We start from the raw sequence: 12,158 nt of genomic DNA, 5'->3' as shown, positions 1-12,158 counted from the left end.
TAAGGAATTAATATCAATTTACTTCCAGCTAATTCTAAAGAGTCAATAATAATGAAGGAGATTGCTGGAGGTAGTAATAATCTAAATCAGTTTTATTTGAGAGTGGATTTCATGTCTCGCTTTGTTCTGTAGTGATTATATTTCAGTCAATAATCGTACCTTACATGCATTATTAGATATACAGTTTTGTGTTTGTATTGTTGCTCAGCATAACACAATAGTTGGTAATTACTCTACAATAGGAGGTAAAACACCTTGGAGGAATAACTCATCATTGTACTTTGAACAGGAAATACTGTAGAGATGTGGTCAGTGGAGGGAGCTCACAATGTGTCTTTCATATTAAGGATTATTTATAAAGTGGACTGGTGGGTCTGTGTCAGAATACTAGAGCTCATGAGAGCTGTATGTGACTACATGGCAGATGAACTTTATAAATAGTCATTTACAAGATTTTTTTTTATTTGCATATTGTATTATTTTCAGAGTAATTGATTCTCCACCAAAAATAAGATTAGTATTTGTACCACTGTTAAACTTCTTTTTGTAGTATTTAGTTTAGTAGTAATGAGTGTATCCGAGCAGAGCGCACTGTCAATGTGCGATGTCAGGATATCCTGTGTTCAGAGACCAGAACTGCCCCCACAAGTGAATCACACTGCAGTTTGTTACTACAGACCTGAACCGGTAACCCAAGGGGCACTGTCATTGTGCACATCGCACAAAGACAGCATGCAGGGAGTAGCCCAGCCCTTGAAACGAGCACCACTGATGACGCTTTGTTTCAGAGAAGGTGCAGGAGATGTTGTAGTGACCACAGTCTCTGCCCTCTGATCACGCATTTGTTTGAGTATAAAAAGAAGCACTTAAATTCTAAACCGAAGGGTCATCACACAGGAGGTTAGGGGAAAAAAATAAAATAACAGATAGTGTAGTTGGAGAACAGTATGGAATATTAAAAATTAGTTTAGGATACAGCAGTAAATGGGGATTTAGATTAGAATTTCTTTAGTCTTCGGACCACCCCTTTAAGTTTTGTCTTGAGCCTGTGAAATGTAATTGAAAGGGCTTAAGATCTGTTGATTGACTCGGCCATTGTAGAATATTCCACTTCTTTGCCTACAAATACTCCTGGGTTACTTTCGCAGAATGTTTTGAGTCATTGCAATTTGTACTGTGAAATGCCGTCCTATCAACCTTGCTACATTTGGTTAAATCTGAGCAGAAAGCATTGCCCTGTACACTTCAGAATTCACCCGGCTGCTTCTGTCTTCAGTCACATCATTTATACACACTAGTGACCCAGTGCCATTGGAAGCCATGCATGCCCAGCCATCACACTGCTTCCACCATGTTTTAAAGAGGATACGATGTGCTTTCGATCATGAGCCATCCCAAGCCTTCTCCATACTTTCTTCTTCTCATCATAGTTGATCTTAGTGTCATCTCTCCTCTGCTGCTTTTTCAGAACTGAAATTGTTTCGTTAATGTTCTTTTTTTTTTTTTAAAAAAATCTAATCTGGCCTTCTATTTTTAAGGCTGATTAATGCTTTGAACCTTGTGGTGAACCCTCTGTATTTGCTCTCAGGAATTCTTCTCTTTATGGTAGACTTCGACACTAAACCACCTTCCTGGAGAGTGGTCTTAACTTGGGTTTTTCTTTACCATCAATAAGATGTGAACATCCACCACTGTTGTTGTCTGTGGATGTCCAGGCATTTTGGAGTTCCCAAGCTCACAAGTGTGCCCCCCCCCCCCCTTTTATGAATGTATCAAACTGTTGATTTGGCCTCTATCATTTATTTCTCCTATCTCTCTGTTGGATTTCTCTTCAATTGAGCGCTCCTTTGACCGCATGTTGTGGGTTCACAGCACCAGCTTCCAAATGCAAATACCACACCTGGAATGTGCTTAAGACCTTTCACCTGCTTAATCGATTTCTGGATTAACAAGGTAATTTCCCGTGGAGCCAATTAAACAGCTTTTGTGATAATTTTGCAATCACTTTTTGTCCCTTGAAAAAAAGGCTACTACATATTAGCTGTAATTCCTAAACCCTTACTCAGATTAGAATGGGAATACCTTAAAAGCTGAGAGTTTGCACTTTTAGCCTATTTTGATTATATGACTATATTGAATATGTTTTGGTAAATGACTAAAATGACAACTTGTCACTGTCCAATATTTTTAAGACCTGTATACATATGTATATTTATATATGCATATACATACTGTACACTTAGTTTATGTAAGTGCCTTGAAAAAATATTCATACTTTTCCATATATTTTAACATTACACCCACAAACCTAAATGTGTTTTATTGGGATATGATGTAGTATACCAAAACTAAGCATTTACGAAGTGTAAAAGAAATGATACATCTCTTCTCATATTTTTTCAAATATAAATCTGAAAATTGTGACAGGCACTTGTATTGAATGCCCAGTAGTCTTGTAAGTTATAGGACCACATTTTATGTGGCTCCCCTGACCTGGTCAGACACCACTGAGTACTGCACCCATGCTGGGGCAGTACTTCCAGGTAATCCTAAAGGCAGGAATAGGGTGTGTACGAACAGACACATAGCAACCAGGTCTCCCACACCTTGAGAGGGGACCCTTGGGTAGACTCAAGAGGGGGCTTGTCTCCACATCTCAAGGGGTATAGTGGAGGGGCTGGGAGCTAAAGTTGCAGAGGCAGAAAGAAAGGAGTGGAGTGAGCCAGTCTGGTAGTGGTGAGTGGCGGTTGCTAGGAGACGCAGACGCGCGCTCACACTAGTCAGACCCTGCACGTGGAGTAGCTGTTAGAGGGGGAGAACGGTTACCAGTCAGTCAGAAAGACGCTGAGGGAGTCAGTCAGTCGAGTACAGGAACCTCTGGTGACTAGGCACATACGGGATACAGGTTCCCAGAGCAGGCTCAAGTTTAACTACCTGCTAAACCTGCCGGTGAGGGGAACTACAAGTTCCTCACCAACCATCTAGAGTCCGAGCCTCGGCAGCAACGAGGAGGCCCATAAGGGGGATCAAGCCTGGAGCCATCTCACTTGGTCCACGCTGCCGGCACACGGGCCAAAGAGGGGAGAAAAGGCAGTAGCGACTTCCCTGGATGAATCCCACGGTACTTCAAGTCAGGGGTTATCCGAAACAAGAAGTGCAAGGAAGGCGAGTTAATGGTTACCCTTAAACCGGCCTACAGGATACCTGGTTTCACCTGGTTTAATCTCCGCATCACCCGGGTACCTCACAAAACATCTAAAAGTGAGTAAAGATCAATTGAAAGACATTTTGGATTAAGACTAAGTTATTCTGGGACCTGTTGTTCTACACACCCGAGCCCCTGGGGCCAGCCTCACTCACGGAAGGCCACACCATCCGACTGCAGATCCCATCAGCCCCAGAAACTCATTAAACCTGCAGTGGCGGTTACCCAAATCCCTGACCGCAAACCCTGAGTGGCGTCACGATACATACAAACAAAAACTACATACCTGTTGCCTTGCCATATATTAAAGAAGACCCTGCGGCGTCCCTGAAGGTGGATCGATGTCCCTGGGACCGGTAGGCTTCACATTTGTTGCGATTACTGATACAAGTCTTTGGGGGTTTGTCTCTACCAGCTTCGCAAATCTTGAAGTTGAAAATTGCTGATATACAAAAAAATTAAGTCTTGACAAAATTTTTAAATGGGATTTAGGTCTGGACTGTGACTAGGCCATTCACACACATGAATTTGCTTTGATCTAAACCATCCATTTTAGCTCTGGCAGTATGTTTAGAGTCGTTGTCCTGCTGAAAGGTGAACCTACACCCCCCAAACGTTCCCCCTCCCTTTCTCAATACTATTGCAGTCTCTTACTGGTTTTCCTTAAGGATTACCCGGTATTTGGGTCTATCCATCATTGGGGGATGGTGTTCTAAGGGTGATGTGCAGTGTTAGTTTTCCGACAGTGTTTTGCATTTAGCCTCAAAAGTTCTACTTTGGTCTCCCCTTCTTCCACATTCTAGTTGTTTTCTCTAAATGGTATGTGAAATAAGGAGCTCTGGTCAGATGATACCAAAGTTGAACTTTTGGGACTAAATGAAAACTCTCTGTTTGTGTAACATATCCATCTATGTACACTTTGTGTTACTAAAAATATGAACTTTTATAAATGTCTATTCTCATGAAAACTTGCTTACCAGATTAAGACAGAGTAAACTGTTATAGGTTTTACTCTGCAATCTTGGGGTGTGTCTCAGACTACAGCAAGCTGAGCTGCCAACCTCAAGATGGCTGCTGCCACAAACTGTGATTTTCTCATTACATATTTCATCTATTCAGTTTTTCCAAAAGTGATTTATTCTATGTTTATTTATACGTACAGTCTCCTTACTATGATATATCCTAGTATGTGTGAAGGTGATGGGTCTTTTTAATGAGAATATGTAACTTGGTCAAAAGTGGCCACTATTTGCTATTATTTTATTCCCAAAGCACAACAAATATAAAAATTGGGAGCAAAGAAACACATATGAAACAAACCATAATACAGTCACGGGCAAAAGTGTTGTCAACCTTGAAATTGTTCCAGAAAATGAAGTATTTCTCATTGGAAATTATTGTAATTACTTATGTTTTGCTATGCAGAAGTTTATTTCTTTTGTATGTATTGGGACGACACATAAAAACAGAAAGGTGGGGAACAAACTCCAAAAATGGACAGACAAAATTTTTAGCACCTTCACCTTAATATTTGGTTAAACACCCTTTGGAATAAGTAGCTGGAAATAATCTCTTCTTATAACTATCAACAAGCTTCTTAAACTTTTTAACTGGAATTTTGGATCACTCTACTTTTCAGGCTCCTCCATGTCTCTCATGTTTGAAGACGCCTTCTCCCAATAGCAATTTTAAGATCTCTCCACAGGTGTTCAATTACAATTAGATCCAAACTCATTCCTGCCACTTCAAAACTCTCCAGCGCTTTGTTTCCATCTATTTCTGGGGGCTTCTTGAAGTATGTTTTGGGTCTTTGTTCTACTGGAAGACCCTTGAGCTAGGACCCAAACCCAGCTATTTGGCACTAGGCGCTATTTTGCAACCCAAAATCCTTTGGTAAACTTCACATTTCACGATGCTTTGCACACAGTCAAGGTACCCAGTGATGCAAAAACAAATGTTGTAAAATGTTTTTATTGTGCAAAAATGAAAAAAATTGGCTCCACTGTAATTGAACTTTTCACTATTGCTACACAGTTGGCAATGGTAAAACACTGTAAAAAAGTTAGACTTCATAAATTGCCATTCATTTGTTCATTCAAGCAATTAAAACCTATTCTGTACACCCAAATGGCACCAATGAAAAATTCAACCTATCCTGTCAAGAACAACTTTACTTTTGAACCTTACTGTGCGCCCAAAAATTAGTTTTTGACCGTATAGTGTATGTGGTATTATCTTGTTCAGTAGAAATTGCTTTTCAAATTGTGGTGTCCATTTTCTCCTATTACTCCTTGAGAAAATGAAAAATTTGAAGCTAGAGCAACATTTTAGTGGCAAAAAAAACATAATTTTCATTTTGTTCATTTTCTGTTATAAATTTTTTTTAGAAACCGTTTGATTGCTGATTGTAAAAAGGTCACTGCACAGCTAGATGAATTCCTACATTTCTGATGATGTCCATAATCTTTTCCAGCCATAATGTGCTCCTTTTCTTCGGAGCCCTTCCGTGTACTTAGACTGTAGCTTCTGACCTCATGTGGAAAATACACATATTCAAGAAACATTTTTACAATTCGAATCATCTTCTCCTGCTATTCTTATGGAAAAAAAATAGGGGGCTAAGCAACATTTTTGTGGAAAAAAAACCCCTATTTTTAATTTTCATGTCCCAATGATATAAAAGTTTGTGGTCTGAAACAGTCACTACAAACCTAGCTGAATTTTATGATGAATGTCGTGTGCAAAATGTGGTCAATTATGGGGAGTTTCTGCTGTTTTTACTCTTTGTGGCTTTGTAAATGCGACATGGCGTTCATAAATTGCACTTAGAGTCAAATAACGCACCTTCTGTGTTGTGCCATGGCGGGTGCTCAGACAATAGATTCTGACCACTTATGAAGTATCGGCGTGTTCATTAAAAATTGCCTAAAGGAAATTGTGAACTGGATTTCACCCCCTCCCCGAACTATTTAATCGTGCACAATGTAGCTCTTTCAATGAGAAGTCCGGCAATACCTTTTACATGGTCAGTTACTCTAGATTGTGAGCCCCAATGGGGACAGAGTTGCCAATGTATGTAAAGCGCTGTGGAATTAATAGTGCTATATAAATAAATAAAATTATTATTAATTATTATTAGTTAGTTCCTCCATTACTGAGAAATAAGTGTTGAAGTGATATGTAAATGAGGTTGAAGAGCTATTGTAGAAGTGATGCCTTAGTCACTCCAGCTCTATTACCAACCAAGAGCTGCCTCTTCCAGCTTGACTGATAGGCTTTACTCTGTGTGGCTCTAGGCAAATGAGTTGTCAGTCGAGCATGAGGAGGCGGTGCTTGGTGGGGAATTGAGCTGGAGTGATACGGGTTTCAAATCTGCAAATAGTTCGAACCGCTTCGTTTGTTCATAAATTCAATAACTGATTCTTCAGTAACAGAGGAACTAACTGGCTGTGTAAAGGTATTTCTGGTCTTATTTTTTAGAGTTATATTTGCATATAAATAGTTTGGGGGTAAAATCCTGCTGCCAAAATTCCTTTAACAAATTTTTGCAATGCATTTTCTCTGATTGCAGAATGTGAACTTGCTAAATTTGAGGCAAGAGCAACATTTTAGTGGAAAGAATGTAATTTTTAATTTTTTCATTTCACTTTGTATTAAATTTTGTGAAGCATCTGAAAACTTAACAAACTTCATGAATGTGGTTTTAAATACTTTGATGGGTACATTTTGTTAAATGTTGTTAGGGGCTTTCTGAGATATCTCTGTCAGAAAACCCCTAAAAGTCCTTTTCAAAACCCTGAAAAATTACTTTGCAACTGAACAGTTTTGTAAAAATATTTTTTTTTTTTACTGAAATGAAAATTGCTGCTAAACTCTTAACACTTCTAACATGAGAGGAGGTTCAGAAATGATGCTGATGTAACCTAGACATATGGGAAATGTTATTTATTAAGTATTTTGTGAGATATGATTTATATGTTATAAGGGTTTAAACATGAAGTCTGAAAATAGCAAAAAAAAAGTAAATTGTCGCTAAATTTCCAGTATTTAAGAAATATTTGTAAATGTTATCAACTTTTATTCCCATCTCCAAGATGCTATCCAAATATGTAGTATGTGTAATGTTAATGATATTAGCAAATACCTCCTATTAGAAATGTAGTATAGATGTCCTGATATAGCAATGTGTCTTACCTCATGTGCAAGGCATTACAGCTTAGATATCCATAATTACGACTAGTTAGCTAGTTGCTTATGGTCGTCACCATGGATACCTAAGCTGCAATACCCTGTACATAAGGTAAGAGACATGGCTATATCAGGAGAACTATACTACATTTCTAATTGGAGGTGTTTACTAATATTATTATTACACCTACGACATATCGGTCTGGGATCTTGGAATCTTTGAGATGGGAATACCCCTTTAAATAACCCGCTATTAAGAAGTACAATTTGTCTTGAAGAAAGAATCTCAGAATCGGTGGGATTTAGGACAAGCATTTCAAAAGTATTACCACATAGAGTGACACATCAGATATGTAAATAGAACTGTCAGAAGGTGAAACTGGACTTTAGCAATAAAGGTTTAAAGTGATCCGCTTACTATGGAGTCTTACAGGCAATGGTCCATTCAAAAATTAAAAGTATACACATTAATTTCATTTGTTTTCCAAGAGAGCTATCATGCAACACCTAGGCAAGGCAGCTATAGGTCATTATCTTACCCATTAATGAGCCTTGTAACATCACCAGGGATAAATGCCAAGCCAGAAACTCCTCTCCAGGCAGTCTGTTTGGAGTTGTTTGCCCCTCATCATATACCGTCTAACTGACTGAGGGGCAAAGACTCTGAAACAGGCAGTCTGTAGAACACTTTCTGGCTTGGCATTTATCTGTGGCCTTGTTACAAGGCTTGTTAACTTGTCGGACGTTGACATATGAGGTACTCACCTCTTTTAGATGGCACTTGCCAGAAGGTTTCTTTCATTCTGTAAGATATCTAATTTATGTAATAAGAAAGGTCAAATTCCACATTAATTTAATTTAATATTGATCATTCCTTGTGGACCCATGTTGTATACTGCCGACCACTAGAAACAACGGTCTAGGAATTAGATGGACGCCGTACGTCGTCTGGGTCATAATGTTACATTGTAGAACTGATATTCAATAAAGTACTTGATATATTCTGTAAAGTAGATCCAGTGACGCGATGATTTAACAGAACACGAATATAAATGTCAAAGATGGATAGAAGATGGAACAATGTACCAGGTGCTGTCAATAGAGATGAACAAATCGCTTTGTGAAACGCCGGTCTATGGTCCAGGTCTGTGCTCTCTGCCTGTGGACAGGAGCTGTGCAAATGTCCTTACCCTCCAGGATCCCAGGCTTGGCTTATGATTATCTGGGATTGTGAGATGTCACCCATATGCCATGCACCACACAGATGACGTCACGCCAGGCTGGTGAATCAATTGCTGCTCTGGGTAGCCTGAAAGATCAGGAAATTTGTGCAGCTCCTGCACAGCCAGAAATCACTATTGTGGACCGAGATGGAAATAAGCAAATCACTTTTCTGTACATAGGACCCACTAATCACAATAGGTGATGTCATTACTGACACTGCTTCCCCTCCATTTTCCTAGACTTTTGTAAATGCTCATTTGACGCTTTAATACAAAATATAGGGTCGACTCTGACTATTGTGGCTATGTACATGTGTTGTTTCCTGCAACAGAGAGACAGGGAACAGGATGACAATTGGAAGTCAAACACCGCGCAGGAGAACCTTAAAGCTCAGCAAGTGTCCACAGCCAGAGACCACTGACATGGACTGGAGTTGTGCGAAACAATCCTCATCTCCAGCTGATAATGACTAAAATGTTCAAGAATGTGTTCTTACAGCAGTAGAATCCATACAGAAGAAAAACTATATTATCAAATTGTATTACATATTTTTTATTGTGTTTTAGTAAATACTTGCGATTATTTTCCCCAGTGAAATTAATGCTCGGCTTGATGCAGTGTCTGAGATCTTGTCCTCTGACAGCAGTGTTTTCAGCCAGATTCATGGTTATCTCTGTAAGCTGCCTGACCTGGACAGAGGGATTTCCAGCATTTATCACAAAAAGGTAAGCTGCTCACTTCTTCTAGCATTGGGAAAATTGAGACTTGTGGTGGTTTGCCTATGGAGAGTCCAGCAAGACCCTGGAAAGAAATGTGTCCTGCTTAAGGGCGCTCTCACACATCCGGCTTTTCGCCCATTTGCCAGTTCAAGCGCTCGCCAGTGCAGTGTATACAGTACAGTGGCAGCGTGACAAACTCCGGTCACATGCTGTCATGTGACCGGAGCATGTGACCCGGAAGTTACAGCGCTGCCACTGTACACACTGTACTGGCCTGCGCCGGAACTGGCAAACTGGCGAAAAGCCGGATGTGTGAGAGCGCCCTAAGAATTTAGAAGCAATCTGGCAAAAATGAATCCCCCATGCTCTGTGTAAGGGATCTACTCCTCTGTCTGCCCCAGAGTGTATTATTTATTCCTAGCACAGGGCAGTGTAGGTGACCATGTATCATATTTTGGTTTGTTGGGCATACGCATGGAAAAAAAAGAAGCAGGGATGAAATAGGGAGGTTAAAAATCAAGGTACACAAATGTATGTCTGCAGGAACCCAAGCCGCCCTAGCAAAGCTGTATTTAGAGCTTTTCCCGGTGTAATTTGTATTTTATATTGTATTTCTAGTTGCAGTCGGTGTAACGTTTTAACGGCGCAATCTGTGTATTCAGATTTTGGTTTGTATTTTTCTTTTTTCTAGAATGTTTTTGCAAACTAGAATCTCTTTTATGAGCTTATTAAACATCTGAAGATAACTTCTGGAATTGACACATAACATCTTATGGAGAACATGATAATTACAAGAAAATTGTAAAACCTGATATATATATATATATATTTTTTTTTATTCCTGATGAGCAAACCCGTGGTTCGGTGTTAGTACCAAACACAAACTTTACAAAAAAAGTTTGGGTGTTTTACATATTAAAAGAAAGCCCTAGCACACTGTTTCAAGCTTTTTGGAGAATACCTAAAATATCAGTCCTACTCCAAACATAAGCCCTAGCTGCCATACCATACTAATATTATCTTGAAATACACTGACGAGTTAAAGGGTAAAAAGGTTTTCATCCGGACTTGACCTCAATCCCAATAGAAGTCACTAATTGGGCAGTTCGGTTCTCCGCCCACATGCAGCCATAAACAGATCACTTCTGGGGGAAGGTGGGAGGAGTTTTTTCCCTTTTTTAAAATTTTTTATTTGGTGCACGCTACATCTGATCATGCTGTTACCCCCAGTGCAAGTCAATCAAACACTGCAAGCAGCTCACACTCGGCTGAGCACCAAGTGTACAGTGCCTACAAGTAGTATTCAACCCCCTGCAGATTTAGCAGGTTTACACATTCGGAATTAACTTGGCATTGTGACATTTGGACTGTAGATCAGCCTGGAAGTGTGAAATGCACTGCAGCAAAAAAGAATGTTATTTCTTTTATTTTTTTTTTTTTAAATTGTGAAAAGTTTATTCAGAGGGTCATTTATTATTCAACCCCTCAAACCACAAGAATTCTGTTTGGTTCCTGTAAAGTATTAAGAAGTATTTCAGGCACAAAGAACAATGAGCTTCACATGTTTGGATTAATTATCTCTTTTTCCAGCCTTTTCTGACTAATTAAGACCCTCCCCAAACTTGTGAACAGCACTCATACTTGGTCAACATGGGAAAGACAAAGGAGCATTCCAAGGCCATCAGAGACAAGATCGTGGAGGGTCACAAGGCTGGCAAGGGGTACAAAACCCTTTCCGAGGAGTTGGGCCTACCTGTCTCCACTGTTGGGAGCATCACCCGGAAGTGGAAGGCTTATGGAACTACTGTTAGCCTTCCACGGCCTGGACAGCCTTTGAAAGTTTCCACCCGTGCCGAGGCCAGGCTTGTCCGAAGAGTCAAGGCTAACCCAAGGACAACAAGGAAGGAGCTCCAGGAAGATCTCATGGCAGTGGGGACATTGGTTTCAGTCAATACCATAAGTAACGTACTCCACCGCAATGGTCTCCGTTCCAGACGAGCCCGTAAGGTACCTTTTACTTTCAAAGCGTCATGTCAAGGCTCGTCTACAGCTTGCTCATGATCACTTGGAGGACTCTGAGACAGACTGGTTCAAGGTTCTCTGGTCTGATGAGACCAAGATCGAGATCTTTGGTGCCAACCACACACGTGACGTTTGGAGACTGGATGGCACTGCATACGACCCCAAGAATACCATCCCTACAGTCAAGCATGGTGGTGGCAGCATCATGCTGTGGGGCTGTTTCTCAGCCAAGGGGCCTGGCCATCTGGTCTGCATCCATTTCCTACCTAGAAATTTTGGCCAAGAACCTCCGCTCCTCCATCAAGGATCTTAAGATGGGTCGTCATTTCATCTTCCAACAAGACAACGACCCGAAGCACACAGCCAAGAAAACCAAGGCCTGGTTCAAGAGGGGAAAAATCAAGGTGTTGCAGTGGCCTAGTCAGTCTCCTGACCTTAACCCAATTGAAAACTTGTGGAAGGAGCTCAAGATTAAAGTCCACATGAGACACCCAAAGAACCTAGATAACTTGGAGAAGATCTGCATGGAGGAGTGGGCCAAGATAACTCCCGAGACCTGTGCCGGCCTGATCAGGTCTTATAAAAGACGATTATTAGCTGTAATTGCAAACAAGGGTTATTCCACAAAATATTAAACCTAGGGGTTGAATAATAATTGACCCACACTTTTATGTTGAAAATTTATTAAAATTTAACTGAGCAACATAACTTGTTGGTTTGTAAGATTTATGCATCTGTTAATAAATCCTGCTCTTGTTTGAAGTTTGGCTCTAACTTATTTGCATCTTATCAAACCTGCT

General features: G+C 40.1%; 1 protein-coding gene across 1 annotated transcript in view; it reads left to right on the top strand.

Annotated features, from left to right (window-relative positions):
- The window catches only part of MSH3 (mutS homolog 3), a 267,619-nt gene that overhangs the window by 145,519 nt on the left and 109,942 nt on the right, over window positions 1-12,158 (top strand). The window contains exon 13 of the mRNA XM_075325143.1: window positions 9,210-9,342. Within this exon, the coding sequence (XP_075181258.1) occupies window positions 9,210-9,342 (133 nt within the window). The remainder of the gene's footprint in view (window positions 1-9,209; window positions 9,343-12,158) is intronic.

This window comes from Anomaloglossus baeobatrachus, chromosome 1 (assembly GCF_048569485.1).
Source record: "Anomaloglossus baeobatrachus isolate aAnoBae1 chromosome 1, aAnoBae1.hap1, whole genome shotgun sequence".
NCBI classification, from domain to species: domain Eukaryota; kingdom Metazoa; phylum Chordata; class Amphibia; order Anura; family Aromobatidae; genus Anomaloglossus; species Anomaloglossus baeobatrachus.
This window is presented reverse-complemented; position numbering and strand designations above follow the sequence as displayed.